At 42.4% G+C, this 17,175-nt stretch overlaps 2 protein-coding genes across 3 annotated transcripts in view; one reads left to right on the top strand and one right to left on the bottom strand.

Moving 5' to 3' along the window:
* The first annotated feature begins 44 nt into the window (after positions 1-44).
* The window catches only part of LOC139579022 (cytochrome P450 4V2-like), a 62,814-nt gene continuing 45,683 nt past the window's right edge, over positions 45-17,175 (top strand). Inside the window, exons 1-11 of one of the 2 annotated variants that reach the window (XR_011675663.1) lie at positions 45-318; positions 4,115-4,227; positions 4,949-5,034; positions 5,477-5,667; positions 7,447-7,516; positions 7,783-7,909; positions 8,174-8,347; positions 8,437-8,539; positions 9,154-9,288; positions 9,598-9,777; positions 10,157-10,467. Coding sequence is in view for 1 of the 2 variants with exons in the window: in XM_071407232.1 (XP_071263333.1) it covers positions 60-318; positions 4,115-4,227; positions 4,949-5,034; positions 5,477-5,667; positions 7,447-7,516; positions 7,783-7,909; positions 8,174-8,347; positions 8,437-8,539; positions 9,154-9,288; positions 9,598-9,777; positions 10,157-10,326 (1,608 nt within the window). In the remaining variant the exon portion in view is untranslated. Of the gene's footprint in view, positions 319-4,114; positions 4,228-4,948; positions 5,035-5,476; positions 5,668-7,446; positions 7,517-7,782; positions 7,910-8,173; positions 8,348-8,436; positions 8,540-9,153; positions 9,289-9,597; positions 9,778-10,156; positions 10,552-17,175 lie in introns of those variants that run through there. The other variant, XM_071407232.1, reaches the window with a different exon arrangement.
* Positions 11,221-17,175, bottom strand: part of LOC139579023 (NACHT, LRR and PYD domains-containing protein 3-like) — a 72,667-nt gene continuing 66,712 nt past the window's right edge. Inside the window, exons 12-15 of the mRNA XM_071407234.1 lie at positions 16,051-16,224; positions 15,711-15,884; positions 15,551-15,597; positions 11,221-14,412 (exon numbers count right to left, since the gene is read on the bottom strand). Coding sequence (XP_071263335.1) covers positions 13,886-14,412; positions 15,551-15,597; positions 15,711-15,884; positions 16,051-16,224 — 922 coding nt within the window. The 3' untranslated portion in view covers positions 11,221-13,885. The remainder of the gene's footprint in view (positions 14,413-15,550; positions 15,598-15,710; positions 15,885-16,050; positions 16,225-17,175) is intronic.

The raw sequence follows: 17,175 nt of genomic DNA, 5'->3' as shown, positions 1-17,175 counted from the left end.
CTAGAGGCCGGGATATCAGGGAAAAGTGGGGAACAGGTCAGGATTAAAGTCCACCTGATATGAGGTGTAGCCAGCAGGTCTCAGACATTCATTCGGAGGTTGTTAAGGCCACGTACTACCCAGAGATGGCGATAGTTTTGGGGGCTTACACGTTGGGGCTGCTGGGGATGAGCCTCTTCGTTTCAATGCTGACCTACGCCACCTACCAGCTACTCAGCAGTTATCTGTATAAATGGAGGGAGATGAAGCCCATACCAGAGATTGAAGGCACATACCCCCTCATAGGGAACGCACTGCAGTTCAAATCCAACGCCGGAGGTGAGAGAGGAGAGGTTATGAGGGGGGGGAGACGAGAAGGGTATTTTGAAAAGGGGTTGCTTTTATTAGTTTAACATTTGGGTTCAAACCATGATGACATAAATGATGCCAGCCTTTCCATAATAACTTTAAGAAGTACTTGTTAACACAAGAGAGAAAATAAATCCATTGATTCAAAAGATTTGTGAATCAAATTTCCCATTTGAACGGTGAATCCTGTTAATCTGTCCTAGAAATGAGACTAGTTATAAACCCAATATATTGCCTGCATTGTTGCTGTACTGAGACTCGTGTAAATGTGACCGTCTTCACAATCCATGCGGCGCATCACAACAACAATGATCACGCTACACATTAGTAACTTCTTCTGTGGTTTATCTTCTTCCGTTCCTGATACCGCACGGCAAAGCAATGCACAAGTTGGAAAAACTCCAATGCATACAACACTGCACTGCATCCTTGTCTGGCAGATGAGTCGCAACTGTGCGAATTTGCCTCCCATTGGAATGAATGGACTTCTGCTGGAACACATACAGTTTGACACAACTGGTGTGCACGAGGCTTGTAAGCCTCATTCACATTATGTCTGAGCAGTCCATTGCGTTGCGCCGGATGTCATTCATTTCAATGGGGTCCGTTCGCAATGGAGTGGTATCACAGCAGCAACATTGTGCTATCTCAGCGCCCCCTTGCGTTGAAGGCTCTGTTGCGAAACGGATTCTGCATACGATTCTTTTTTCCCCAACTTTGTGTCGTCTTTAGCGCAGCCAGAGTCTGTCAATAGAACAGGAAATTACCAAACCACAGAAGAAGATGAAAATATGTGGTTTTCGGTGATGGCTTTATGGGATAGCTAGCAACTTGTAAACAATTACCCATTCCTATAAGTGAATAATATTTTAATAGTAATGTTAAATAATACACAGTGGCTGTTAACCAATTATATTACATGACTGTTGCCTCTCATTTAAGTTTATTGTGATGGTACTGACATTTGTTTTTGATAATTATTAAGTGGAGGTTGCTAGCTACAGTATCGTCAACCTAGCCTTGCTTTTAGCTAGCTAGCTAATATGTACGCTAGCGTGACTAGCTAGAAGTTAGAGAAACAAGTTGAGAAAAAGTAACTTGACAAAACATGTTTTATTATCACCTGAAACAATATGTTTATCCTGTCTTGAATGAAAAGGTCATATTTTGCAATCTCCCAAAATAAATGTGATCTCTGACGAGAGACTAGCCTCCATCTTGTCTTGCGTTGTGAAACCCTATGCTCTCCGTCCAGTAGCAGGACGAGACTGCGTGAAAACGAAGTATGGCGTAATGAGATGTATACGGGGCATTAGACCTTGTGACTGTGAAATACATTAGAGGGCCCAACGTTACGGGCAAGGAATGGGCAACCAACTATTAAAGCTATGGTTTGAAAAGCTACTATTAAAAAGCTACTATTAAAGCTATGTTTTTTTCTTCTTCTATAACTTCATAAAGAGGAAGCATCGATCTAGATTCTAGAGAATTATAAATGTGCAGGGCAGCATTGTAAGCAACATCTAAAATGAATCTTTCCAAGTGAAACATCACAAATGTATTCAATATTTGTCAGTATGTGTGTTTGTTTGCACATTTAAGTGTTTCTGTGTGTATGCATGTGCATGACAAACAGGTCAGGATTAAAGTCCACCTGACATTAGGTGAAGCCAGCAGGTCTCAGACATCCAGTTGGAGGATGTTTATGCCACGTACTACCCAGAGATGGTGATCGTTTTGGGGGCTTACAATTTGGAACTGGGGGTGAGCCTCTTCTTTGCAATGCTGACCTACGTCACCTACCAGCTACTCAGCATTTACCTGTATAAATGGTGGGAGATGAAGTCCATATAGGAGATTGAAGGCACATACCCCCTCATAGGGATTTCACTGCAGTTCAACGCCGGAATTGAGAGTGGAGAGGAGACGTGGGAAGAGAGTAGCGAGGAGACGGGAAGAGAGAGGAGAGGACAGTAGTTTAGGGAGGGGAGATTCGAACACTCACTCAATCATTCAGTCATTCATTGCTCTCCCAATCTACCTACATACAGTTGAAGTCGGAAGTTTACATACACCTTAGCCAAATACATTTAAACTCGTTTTTTCACAATTCCTGACATTTAATCAGAGCAAAAATTCCCTGTTTTAGGTCAGTTAGGATCACCGGTTTATTTTAAAATGTAAAATGTCAGAATAATAGTAGAGAGAATTATTTATTTCAACTTTTATTTATTTCATCATATTCCCAGTGGGTCAGAAGTTTACATACACCCAATTAGTATTTGGTAGCATTGCCTTTAAATTGTTTAACTTGGGTCAAATGTTTTGGGTAGCCTTCCACAAGCTTCCCACAATAAGTTGGGTGAATTCTGGCCCATTCCTCCTGACAGAGCTGGTGTAACTGAGTCAGGTTTGTTGGCCTCCTTGCTCGCACACACTTTTTTAGTTCTGCCCACAAATTGTCTATAGGATTGAGGTCAGGGCTTTGTGATGGCCACTCCAATACCTTGACTTTGTTGTCCTTAAGCCATTTTGCCACAACTTTGGAAGTATGCTTGGGGTCATTGTCCATTTGGAAGACCCATTTGCGACCAAGCTTTAACTTCCTGACTGATGTCTTGAGATGTTGTTTCAATATATCCACATAATTTTCCTGTCTCACGATGCCATCAATTTTGTGAAGTGCACCAGTCCCTCCTGCAGCAAAGCACCCCCACAACATGATGCTGCCACCCCCGTGCTTCACGGTTGAGATGGTGTTCCTCGGCTTGCAAGCCTCCCCCTTTTTCCTTCAAACATAACGATGGTCATTATGGCCAAACGGTTCTATTTTTGTTTCATCAGACCTGAGGACATCTCTCCAAAATGTATGATCTTTGTCCCCATGTGCAGTTGCAAACCGTAGTCTGGCTTTTTTTATGGTGGCTTGGGAGCAGTGGCTTCTTCCTTGCTGAGTGGCCTTTCAGGTTATGTCGATATTGGACTCGTTTTACTGTGGATATAGATACTTTTGTACCTGTTTCCTCCAGCATCTTCACAAGGTCCTTTGCTGTTGTTCTGGGATTGATTTGCACTTTTCGCACCAAAGTACATTCATCTCTAGGAGACAGAACGTGTCTCCTTCCTGATCGGTATGACGGCTGCGTGGTCCAATGGTGTTTACACTTGCGTACTATTGTTTGTACAGACGAACGTGGTACGTTCAGGCGTTTGGAAATTAATCCCAATGATGAACCAGACTTGTGGAGGTCTACAATTTTTTTTCTGAGGTCTTGGCTGATTTCTTTTGATTTTCCCATGATGTCAAGCAAAGAGGCACAGAGTTTGAAGGTAGGCTTTGAAATACATCCACAGGTACACCTCCGATTGACTCAAATTATGTCAATTAGCCTATCAGAAGCTTCTAAAGCCATGACATCATTTTCTGGAATTTTCTAAGTTGTTTAAAGGCACAGTCAACTTAGTGTATGTAAACTTCTGACCCACTGGAATTGTGATACAGCGAATTATAAGTGAAATATTCTGTCTGTAAACAATTGTTGGAAAAATTACTTGTGTCATGCACAAAGTAGATGTCTTAACCGACTTGCCAAAACTATAGTTTGTTAACAAGAAATGTGTGGAGTGGCTGAAAAACGATTTTTAATGACTCCAACCTAAGTGTATGTAAACTTCCGACTTCAACTGTATGTATCTACTATCTACCTCAGATAGTCAGAAGCCTGAACTAGTGAATGACTTCAGAGTTCTCTTTCTTTGGTTTCAGATTTCTTCCGTCAAGTCATTGGCTACACAGAGCAGTTCAGGGACTCCCCACTGTTGAAGATTTGGATCGGACCCGTACCCTCCCTCCTTCTGTTCCATGCAGAAACCATTGAGGTAGGCTATTAAATCAAAGAATTGACTTGAATCAACTTGATGCATAACACCTGAATGTTTTACAAAGTGTTTACACATGGTGAAACATACAAGTTGGTGTCACACTTGTTTTGAAACCTCAACATTTCTGCCTACTGAACACTACATCGTTTCACTCCGGAGATGGAAATCTACTCTCCATAAATAAGGTGGTAATTACACCACATACAGGTAGCCTGACAACCGATATATGGTTACTGCTATCAAATATCAAACCCTTCTGGCCTGCTGTATTGGGTTTAAGCGTGCCAATGCAAACATGGACTGTATTGAACACTAAATCAAATCAACGTATTTGTCACGTGCCGAATACAACCTTACAGTGAAATGCTTACTTACAAGCTCTTAACCAACAATGCAGTTTTAAGAAAATACCCCCCAAAAAGTAAGAGAAGAATAACAAATAATTACTGATCAGCAGTAAAAAACAATGGCGTGGCTATACAATACTAGAGTTGAATTTTCCATAAAAACATAATTTACTAAAGCAAAAATAATTAACTTTAACAATTATTTTTATAAGTAGTTGGGGTTTTAAGTTTTTATGCATTTGCTGTTAACTGTCTGTTGATGATGCCATGCCAATGACCAACGTTCCCTCAGAGAAATAAATCAACTATATTCGATTCTATTTTCTGTTTGATTCTCTATTTGATTCTGTTTATTCTATTCGATTCTGTAGACGGTTCTTAACAACCCTGTTCATATGGACAAGGCCTATGCTTACAAGTTCCTGCACCCTTGGCTCGGCACTGGTCTACTAACCAGGTGGGTGTTTCAAAACAGATCTCATTTGAGAAAGATCAAACGTATATATGCATTTGAGACAACGGAAAATATGTATTATAACGCAAGATAGGAACTTGGAATTCTTAGATAAGCCTTTGACAATTCTTGGGAAAACACTTCCTTTTTTTTTTATGACAAAGAACAATACATTCTGAGAAACGGCAATACTTTCCAGTCAACACATTTCCTCCATATTTTCTGAACTCCATCGTTTGTCTATCTCTCACACGGTCTCTCTCTGTGTCACTTGTTCTGCATCTCCCTCTCTCTTCCTCCCCTCCCTTTATTTGTCTGTCTGCCTCACCCTTTCTTTGTCGCCCTCCCTCTCTTTTTCTCTCTGTCCCCCTCACCCCTCACCCCTCTGTCTCTGTCTTCCTCTATTTCTCCCCCCTTCCCTCGCTCCCCACCTCCCTCTCCCCAGCACGGGGGACAAGTGGCGGCGGCGGCGGAAGTTGCTCACCCCCACCTTCCACTTCTCCATCCTGACGGAGTTCCTGGAGGTGATGAACGAGCAGGCCGAGGTGCTGGTGGAGAAGCTGGACAAGGAGGCAGGCAAGGGCCCCTTCAACTGCTTCAACCACGTCACCCTCTGTGCCCTCGACATCATCTGTGGTGGGTCCGGGTCTGGATGTGGGGTGTTTCTAGTGGGTCCAAAGGCTCATTGGGTTAAAAAGATTTCCCATTCTTGTGGCCATATAAAATCAACTAAAAATATACAGTGGGGAGAACAAGTATTTGATACACTGCCGATTTTGCAGGTTTTCCTACTTACAAAGCATGTAGAGGTCTGTAATTTTTATCATAGGTACACTTCAACTGTGAGAGACGGAATCTAAAACAAAAATCCAGAAAATCACATTGTATGATTTTTAAGTAATTCATTTGCATTTTATTGTATGACATAAGTATTTGATCACCTACCAACCAGTAAGAATTCCGGCTCTCACAGACCTGTTAGTTTTTCTTTAAGAAGCCCTCCTGTTCTCCACTCATTACCTGTATTAACTGCACCTGTTTGAACTCGTTACCTGTATAAAAGACACCTGTCCACACACTCAATCAAACAGACTCCAACCTCTCCACAATGGCCAAGACCAGAGAGCTGTGTAAGGACATCAGGGATAAAATTGTAGACCTGCACAAGGCTGGGATGGGCTACAGGACAATAGGCAAGCAGCTTGGTGAGAAGGCAACAACTGTTGGCGCAATTATTAGAAAATAGAAGAAAATGGAAGAAGTTCAAGATGATGGTCAATCACCCTCGGTCTGGGGCTCCATGCAAGATCTCACCTTGTGGGGCATCAATGATCATGAGGAAGGTGAGGGATCAGCCCAGAACTACACGGCAGGACCTGGTCAATGACCTGAAGAGAGCTGGGACCACAGTCTCAAAGAAAACCATTAGTAACACACTACGCCGTCATGGATTAAAATCCTGCAGCGCACACAAGGTCCCCCTGCTCAAGCAGGCGCATGTCCAGGCCCGTCTGAAGTTTGCCAATGACCATCTGGATGATCCAGAGGAGGAATGGGAGAAGGTCATGTGGTCTGATGATTCAAAAATAGAGCTTTTTGGTCTAAACTCCACTCGCCGTGTTTGGAGGAAGAAGAAGGATGAGTACAACCCCAAGAACATCATCCCAACCGTGAAGCATGGAGGTGGAAACATCATTCTTTGGGGATGCTTTTCTGCAAAGGGGACAGGACGACTGCACCGTATTGAGGGGAGGATGGATGGGGCCATGTATTGCGAGATCTTAGCCAACAACCTCCTTCCCTCAGTAAGAGCATTGATGATGGGTTGTGGCTGGGTCTTCCAGCATGACAACGACCCGAAACACACAGCCAGGGCAACTAAGGAGTGGCTCCGTAAGAAGTATCTCAAGGTCCTGGAGTGGCCTAGCCAGTCTCCAGACCTGAACCCAATAGAAAATCTTTGGAGGGAGCTGAAAGTCCGTATTGCCCAGCGACAGCCCCGAAACCTGAAGGATCTGGAGAAGGTCTGTATGGAGGAGTGGGCCAAAATCCCTGCTGCAGTGTGTGCAAACCTGGTCAAGAACTACAGGAAACGTATGATCTCTGTAATTGCAAACAAAGGATTCTGTACCAAATATTAAGTTCTGCTTTTCTGATGTATCAAATACTTATGTCATGCAATAAAATGCTAATTAATTACTTAAAAATCATACAATGTGATTTTCGGGATTTTTGTTTAGATTCCGTCTCTCACAGCTGAAGTGTACCTATGATAAAAATTACAGACCTCTACATGCTTTGTAAGTAGGAAAATCTGCAAAATCAGCAGTGTATCAAATACTTGTTCTCCCCACTGTATATCAAAATTGCTACCAATCTTGCAATAAATATCTCTGCATATGATTTTCCTTTCAGAGACTGCAATGGGGAAGAAAATCTACGCTCAGAGTAACTATGACTCAGAGTATGTCCGATGTGTGTACAAGTGAGTCCTCGTCTTGAATGCAACAAACAGATGTTGTCATGCCCGGTTTTGTTTGGAAGTAGAGGGTATTGACTGCCAACCATTGCTCACTGTCCCATCTCTCTCTCTCTCTCTCTCTCTCTCTCTCTCTCTCTCTCTCTCTCTCTCTCTCTCTCTCTCTCTCTCTCTCTCTCTCTCTCTCTCTCTCTCGTTGGTAATAGAGTGGAATCAAATTGCATCATATGAATCTAATTTTCTCTACCTTGCATCCCTCCTACTGTCCCCAGGATGAGTGACATCATCACACGGCGACAGAGGATGCCGTGGTTCTGGCCCGACTTGTTTTACAACTACTTTGGCGAGGGCTGGGAGCACAACAGGAGCCTCAAGGTCCTCCACTCCTTCACCTCCAATGTGAGTCATCAGTCAATCTAAAAGGGGCTTTCGACTACTTAGCTGCACCCAGGGATATAAGCTGTCATCCATCAGACCTCATCCATCCAGCCAAGGGCCTGTTCAGAAGGATGACCATTACAGAATGTTCAGATAGAAATGTATTGTGTAGAACATCAATGATTGTCTGTATGATAGAATGAGAAATCCTGTCAGCTCTATTCATTATATTTCTATCTGCAATGTTCAGAAACATGTCAAATGTTTTCACTGAAAACACCCCAGGTCATCTACGAGAGGGCGGAATACATCGCCTACATCGAGTCGGACAGCGAATCGGACCAGGGAATGAGGAAGAGGCGGGCCTTCCTGGACATGCTGCTGAAGACCACGGACGAGGAGGGCAACAAGCTCACCCACCAGGACATCCAGGAGGAAGTGGACACCTTCATGTTCAGGGTCAGAGGTCAAAACCACTATCACACGCTCCATGTGGAATGTGTTCCAGATTTATCATTGGTGTAATTTTTATTGCCCCCGTCTTGCAGGGTCATGACACTACAGCCGCAGCCATGAATTGGGCCATTCACCTGCTGGGCTCCCATCCAGAGGTTCAGAGGAAGGTTCAACAAGAGCTTCAGGAGGTGTTCGGTAATCCCCCCCTCTTTTTAACCCTAGAATAGCCAATTATGTGCTTTGGTAGTCACATGATATGTACCCACATGGGACTTCCTTTCCCAGACACATACATGCCGCTAGACCATGGGCTCTGCAGGAAGTACTTGGTAAAATCTAATCCCATAGTCTCCCGTCACTATACTCGCTTCTCTTATCAAATGACGTCACTTTTGGTTCTCATCCACCTTGACTCTCGTTCAAATCCTTCTCTCACAGGTCAAAGTGAGTTCAAGCACAGTGGGAAAGTGTGGAAAGTCTCACCAAAGCAAAATTATTTAATGAACTGAATTAGGTTCTGTGGCATATCAAAATTGGCTGTTGTATACAGTAATAGCCTGATTTGTGAAGAGTTTTTGGAATGTCTTCCATCCCTGCCATGGCAGACCTGGCATTCAAACAAGCATTCAAATATTACCATGACGAGTATCTCTGACAGTAGATGCGGGTTCGGTGTAGTTACTATGATCGATGACAGAAGAACATAGCATCCATTCCTGTACCCCCATTCATAGCTATGTCCGATTGCCCCATCACCACAGAACATATATAATGGGATGTAACCTGCATTCTTGTACCCCCGTGTTCAGGTGTGTCCGACCGGCCAATAAACACAGAGGACCTGAAGAAGCTGCGCTACCTGGAGTGTGTCATCAAAGAGTCCCTTCGCCTGTTCCCCTCCGTCCCCTTCTTCGCCCGCAGCATCTGTGAAGACTGCCACATCAGTGAGTGACATGAATGACACATTCTTAACCATTAATGTTTATTTCAGTCTGTCATTAATTTTCTAACTTATTTAAATTTACAGGATTAGCTATACACTACTTTTAATTAATACTAATTAATGTACATATTCACAATGGGTGGCCTGTGCCATATGGAAGAGGAACCTAAAACCTTGGTTTATTCAGCGCCTTTCCATTTCAGTCATCTTGTTTAATACTTTTTTGTGGTTGTGTTAATTAGTTAATTTATTCACATGTACATTTTGTGGACCTAATAACCTAACTTGTTTCACATTTTTATACCTGTAGATGGTTTCAAGGTTCCCAAAGGTGCCAATGCCATCATCATGCCCTACTCCCTTCACCGCGACCCGCGCCACTTCCCCCAGCCTGAAGAGTTCCGCCCGGAACGCTTCATGCCTGAAAACTGCATTGGGAGACATCCTTATGCCTTCATCCCCTTCTCTGCTGGACTCCGCAATTGCATCGGTGAGAACAGGAAACATTCAAGACATTCAACTGAATAGCGCTTAAAGTACAAACATTTTAGAACATTTGTAAATCAACATCATTCCATTTGAGATCAACGACATACGATTTGTCACGTTGCTGTAGAATATCACTCGTATTTATCAATCTCAGGCTACCTTTTATCACCTTGGAACATAGACTTTTTACGACAGTGGGCCTCTAAACGTGTGTCCGGTGAGGTTGTCATCCTCACATGCTCTCGCTACTTTAATAATGGTTACAGATTAAGGTTAAAGACAATAAGGCATTTGAAATGGTGAAAACAAAATGAACAATTTAAAAGTGTGTTCGATGAGGATGTCATCCTCACATGCTTTGGTTACATCCCTACCCCCAGGTCAGCGATTTGCCATGATGGAGGAGAAGGTGATCCTGGCGTCCATCTTGCGCTACTTCAACGTGGAGGCGTGTCAGAAGCGCGAGGACCTCCGTCCACTAGGGGAGCTCATTCTTCGCCCCGAGAAAGGCATCTGGATCAAACTTGAGAAGAGGAAGCAGCAGCACTAGATCATCTAGGGAACTGTTTGAATACTTTAAAAGAGACCATTTCTTCCTCCCTCTGGAGTAACCGCTGATCTAACACTAATTGATAGGTATAAGTAAATAGTTATAGCACAATACTGTAGTAGTTATAGCACAATACTGTAGGTTTCTACTATCCAGGCAGGAAGGAAGGAAACATTCTTAAAGTATTTCAACAGGGCCGAATAAAACCCTTAACCCATAGGCTTACATTGTGTTTCGTGTTCTCTCTGTATTACAGGAATATCAAAAACTCGCAACTGCATAACTCGCAGAAAGTTCTTGTAATCGTCATAAACAGGTTTCTGATTTCCAAAATAGTTTGAGTTTCCAAGTGGGAAACATTTATTTTCCCAACATTGACTTCAGATAGGTCTTTTTATTTTATTTATGGAGGCTGGTGGGAGGAGCTATAGGAGGACGGGCTCATTGTAATGGCTGGAATGAATTACATGGAACAGAGTCAAAGGTGGTTTCCATAGTTTTGTGTTTGATACCGTTCCATTTAATCTACTCCAGCCATTACAACGAGCCCTTCCTCCTATAGCTCCTCCCCCCAGCCCCCACTGCTTCTGAGGTACAGACCATATTAACACATAACTATACCACCAAGAATACTTACCCTATCCGATAACACTTTACCACAACTTCATTTATAAGTCATGTGTTATTAACTTGAAAATGTGTTGCCACTTTAACTTGTTTTTCAAGCTCTTTGGATAGTATATTTTAATAAGAGTATTCTTATTTGTGCATTTTATTTGTTACGCTGGGGGTTTGAATTATAACATAGCCGAACTATGCCACCTTTTAATATCATAATGTCAGGTCCTCGAAGCTAAAGTCAGGGAAGGAGCATGGTAATGAACAGGCCAGACATCGTACAAAATCGGTTTTTATTTACAATCAGAAAAGATAGACAACTTTTTTTTTGCAAACATGAATGCGTCTGGGTAGACAAGCATAGCCTTGGGAAGAATGTTATGAGTTGAAATCCCCTATAATCGCATTATTAAATGCATGGAATAATTTATTATAATGGGAATCAAAAAACTCAAAGGGGGGGGGGGGGGTGAGAAAAAGCGTTCCATGCATCTATAATCACATTTGCATAGTGGCATACAGTTAAGCAGAGGGGTTTTTAGGATTTCCCCCCCCCAAAAAAAAATCAGGTTCTGGAGAAAAAAAGAACTGCAATTCTGTCATTTACATGATAAAAAAACATTATGTTAATGTCTTCTAATACCAGACAAATGACCGAAATGAGTGGCTACTCTGACAGTGAAACACTCAATCAATCAATCAAGTTTATTTTATATAGCCCTCCGTACATCAGCTAATATCTCGAAGTGCTGTACAGACACCCAGCCTAAAACCCCAAACAGCAAGCAATGCAGGTGTAGAAGCACGGTGGCTAGGAAAAACTCCCTAGAAAGGCCAAAACCTAGGAAGAAACCTAGAGAGGAACCAGGCTATGAGGGGTGGCCAGTCCTCTTCTGGCTGTGCCGGGTGGAGATTATAACAGAACTAAACAGAGCAATAAAAACAACCTGGACTTGAATACAAACCTATAGCCCAGGCCAATGAACAAACATACAGATTGTACAATATTAAGAGGAATACAGTATATACACTGAGTGCACAAAACATCAGGAATGCCTTCCTAATATAGTTGCACCAGCTTTCACCTTCTGCATGGCACACGCAATCCATGTCTCAATTGTCTCAAAGCTTAGAAATCCTTCTTTAACCTGTCTTCTCCACTTCATCTACACTGGTTGAAGTGGATTTAACGTGTGACATCAATAAGGGATCATAGCTTTCACCTGGATTCACCTGGTCAGTCTATTTCATGGAAAGAGCAGGTGTTCCTTTATGTTTTGTACACATAGTGTGTGTATATACATACACACATACACACACACACACACACACACACGGTCAAAAGCTTTAGAACACCTACTCATTCAAGGTTTTTCTTTATTTTGACTTTTCTACATTGTAGAATAATAGTGAAGACTTCAAAACTATGAAATAACACATATGGAATCATATAGTAACCAAAAAAGTTTAAACAAATCAAAATATATTTTATATTTGAGATTCTTCAAAGTAGCCACCCTTGTGCATTCGGAAAGTATTCAGACGCCTTCACTTTTCCCACTTTGTTACTATACAGCCTTATTCTAAAATGGATGATATAAAACATTTTCCTCATCAATCTACACACAATACCCCATAATGATAAAGCGAAAACCTCACCTTATTTACATAAGTATTGCTATGAGACTGTCTAGCCCAAACCATGAAAAACAGCTCCAGACCATTATTCCTGAGAAGGCATTTCCTCTGATCCAGAGTCCAATGGCGGCGAGCTTTACAGCACACCAGCCGAGCTTGGCATTGTGCATGGTGATCTTAGGCTTGTGTGCGGCTGTTCGGCAATGGAACCCATTCCATGAAGTTCCCGACGAACAGTTCTTGTGATGACATTGCTTCCAGAGGCAGTTTGGAACTTGGTAGTGAGTGCTGCAACCGAGGACAGACAATTTTTACCACCTTATGCCTGCGCCATTGTTGCTCCGAGACATTTCGCCTTCAAAATAACAGCACTTACAGTTGACCTGGACAACTCTAGCAGGGCAGAAATTTGACGAACTGACTTGTTTGAAAGGTGGCATCCTATGACGGTGCCACGTTGAAAGTCAATGAGCTCTTCAGTAAGGCCATTATACTGCCAATGTTTGTCTATGGAGATTGCATGGCTGTGCATGATTTTATACACCTGTCAGCAACGGGTGTGGCTAAAATAGCCAAATCACAAAATTTGAAGGGGTGTCCACATACCTTTGTGTGTGTGTGTGTGTGTGTGTGTGTGTTCCTGAGAGTATTAGCTTTCAGTGATGGGGTCATAATGTTTTGTAGCTTAAACCGTTAAGTTAGATCCACATTTCTAGGAATAAAAAAAATAAAAAACATTTTGTGACTACAGGAGGTTACTCAGGTAACCCCGGTTCTATGAACGAAGTGCAATTTTATAATCAGGCGACCCCCAAGTTTGGGAAAAACTGCAATAGCTTATCTCAAGCAAACTGACAGCCGCAACCAACCAGCTTATCTCGGCAAACTGACAGCCGCAACCAACCATAGAATTACAATCCACAGATGGCAGTTCCCATTGACAACAACGTGTTTTTTAAAATTTTACCTGTATTTAACTAGGCAAGTCAGTTAAGAACAAATTCGTATTTACAATGACGGCCTAGGAACAGTGGGTTAACTGCCTTGTTCATAACAAGCTGTTCTATATTTGCTGCATGTGCTGCATAAATTGCAACCTTCCTGACAGGAAGTGCTTACGATAAAAACTTTTTAGATGCTATTAATTCTCTGATTTTTTCTATCTGGTTTAGTATTTTTAATAAGTTTTATTGGTCTGTTCAGACAGGAGTAATATAATTTAGGGAAAAATATTTTTATTTATATACTGTCACTTTTTTGAAAATGATTTATATTTTTTCAGGGACAGCTGCAGCACCCCTACTTATGTAGACAAGGAAGAGTCTGGGTAAATCCAAAACCCAGGATAGAGGGGCTCAGTGAATGTGGTGTAGAATGTGTGAAGATGTTTCTGTTTACCAAAGGACACACTATAGAAGGACAAAGTACCAGCTGGCCAGTCAAGATACACACCAACTCTGTGCAAAACAGGACCGCGGAAGAATGTGATATTGCCTCCCGCATTGTAAAAGTAATAGTCACCTTCACCAGCGCAGTTCAAACTCCAGGACTTAGTATTTTGTCCAATCCAACTGTCAGACCCCCATCCCATCCGACTCATTCCTTTGTAAGTCACTCCAATGTCAGGCTTTCCACAATCCCACATCACCTCCCAGTAATATCGAGATCCAGATAAACCTTCTCTGCAGAGAACTTGGGGATGCCATTTAAATCTGTCTGGATGGTCTTCATAATGCTGCTCCTTGTCCACCCGTGTCACCTTCCTGTTCTCCTCAGAGAGTAACAGGTGTGCGTTTGCTGTATTTGGGTCCATGGTGAGCCGACAGGCATCTGTAGACAATGGGGACACATTATCATATTCATTATCTCCAGCACCCTACCAGTGTCTACATAAATTAAACTAGTCATTTTCTATGTTCTGTAGTTAAACTAAGTGCGTTACTCTCAATGATGTAATCAGAAGTATAAAAAAAACGGTGAGTTATATTTTGCAGTAACATGGAGAGCAGGCAAACACCCTCCTACTGGCTGGAAACTTTGTGTCGTTTTTGACAATCTTTTTTTTTTATTACCCCAATGACATCAAGTTATTTTTTACTACAGGGTTTGAGGTAAATCCAGAATCAGAGTTCTTTGAGGTTCTACAGCATGTATACACTGGTATGGTTAAAGGGGCAATCTGCAGTTGCTACATACATTTTTGGACTTTTAAGATAATCATCTATTTATTTTTGCTAAACGCTATACACTGAGTGTACAAAACATTAAGAACACCTGCTCTTTCCGCGACAGACTGACCAGGTGAATGCAGCTGAAAGCTATGATCCCTTATTGATGTCACCTGTTAAATCCACTTCAATCAGTGTAGATGAAGGGGAGGAGACAGCTTAAAGAAGGATTTTTAAGCCTTGAGACATGGATTGTGTATGTGTGCCAACTCAATATTAGGAAGGTGTTCCTAATGTTTGGTATACTCAGTGTATATTATATATCCATTGAAGAATATAACTAATAAATGACTCATGAGCTTAGTTCAATGGTCGTACCCCATCAGAACCCAAAATATAAGCTTGTTTTACTCCAATGTTTGTGAACAACATAATTGTAAACAAACACTGTATAGCCTCAAAACATGGTTAAAACTACAACTTGGATCTCCTTGACTGTCAGTCCTTGCACCCATAGCTCTATGAATTTGAAAGTGGTTCAATTTCTCCAGCCCCATCTCTCAGCTGTTTACCAAAAACGGTGGTGGGGTGACCACCTTGCTGTCGTTTGAACTGCACATTACCCCCTCAATTAAAATGTCTTACACTGGTAAGACATGATGTAAAAAAAATAGGTAAATTGTTTGTTCAACGACAAAAACACTAAATCATATAAAATGCTATTTTGTATGTGGAAGTATGTATTAGTTACTACATCTGTAGTTCTGAAGATGCAGTTGATTACAATTGAAAGGACTTACATTTTCTCAGCCCGGATACCAGCCTGCACTCTGCACCGTGATCCACACTGTAGTAAAAACAGCACGGTTATTACGTAACAAGGAACACACATGCATACTCATGTGATAGAAAAGCTCCTCACACTACCAGGTCTTACTGTCTGCATAATTGTTTTCTTACTTGAGCTTCATCAGTTTGCATCTGGGATCCCCTTGACCAGCTGAAAGCAGTCCCCCTGCAGAGTCTCCTGGGTGATTGTAGCTCAGGTCCAGCTCTCTCAGGTGGCAGGGGTTTGACCTCAGAGCTGAAGCCAGAGCAGCACAGCCATCCTCTGTGACTTCACAGCCAGACAGTCTACAGAGGGGCACACACAACAGCTGTGTAGGTCGGTGTAATGATCTACCACGTGGCCTCTACAGTATACGTTTGTCCGTGACATAAACAAAACCAGACTTCGACAGACAATAATGATAACAGAAATAATTCACAACATTGTTCTTCTTTAAACAGCTGTACTTACCCTAGTGTCTGCAGTTCACAGTTTGGATCCGCCAGGCAATCAGAAAGCAGTGTAACTCCTGAGTCCTGCAGGTCGTTGTCTCTCAGCTCCAGTTGTTTCAGTTGTGAGTTGGTTGCCCTCAGGACTGAGGCCAGATCTGAACAGCAACCCTCTGTCAGATCACACTGACCTAGACTGCAGCATGGGTTCACACGAGTATGTTGAGGATGCATTCATGATAATTACAGATAAACACACACACACACACACACACACACACACACACACGTTGCATTCGGAATGTATTCAGACCCCTTCCCTTTATCCACATTTTGTTACGTTACAGCCTTATTCTACAATGGATTAAATAAAAACTTTCCTCAAAGTATTCAGACCCTTTGCTATGAGAATTTAAATTCAGCTCAGCTGCATCCTGTTTCCATTGATCATCCTTGTGTTGTTTCTACAACTTGATTGGAGTCCACCTGTGGTAAATTCAATTAATTGGACATGATTTGGAAAGGCACACACCTGTCTATATAAGGTCCCACAGTTGACAGTGCATGTCAGAACAAAAATCAAGCCACAAGGTCGAAGGAATTGTCCGTACAGCTCAGAGACAGTATTGTGTCAAGGCACAGATCTGGGGAAGGGTACCAAAACATTTCTGCAGCATTGAAGGCATCCAAGAACACAATGGCCTCCATTATTCTTAAATAGAAGAAGTTTGGAACCACCAAGACTTTGTTTTAGAGCTGCCCCCCCGGCCAAACTGAGCAATCGGGGGAGAAGGGCCTTGGTCAGGGAGGTGACCAAGAACCTGATGGTCACTCTGACAGAGCGCCAGAGTTCCTCTGTGGAGATGGGAGAACCTTCCAGAAGGACAACCATCTCTCAGCACTCCACCAATCAGGCCTTTATGGTAGAGTGGCCAGACAGAAGCCACTCCTCAGTAAAAGGCACATGACAGTCCGCTTGGAGTTTGCCAAAAGGCACCTAAAGGATTCTCAGACCATGAAAAACAAAATTCTCTGGTCTGATGAAGCCAAGATTGAACTCTTTGGCCGAAATGCCAAGCATCACGTCTGGAGGAAACCTGGTACCACCCTACGATGAAGCATGGAGGCAGCATCATGCTGTGGGGAT

The sequence above is a fragment of the Salvelinus alpinus genome, chromosome 6, assembly GCF_045679555.1.
Source record: "Salvelinus alpinus chromosome 6, SLU_Salpinus.1, whole genome shotgun sequence".
NCBI classification, from domain to species: Eukaryota; Metazoa; Chordata; class Actinopteri; order Salmoniformes; family Salmonidae; genus Salvelinus; species Salvelinus alpinus.
Note: the sequence above shows the minus strand (reverse complement) of the source record. Positions and strands in the feature narration are given on the sequence as shown.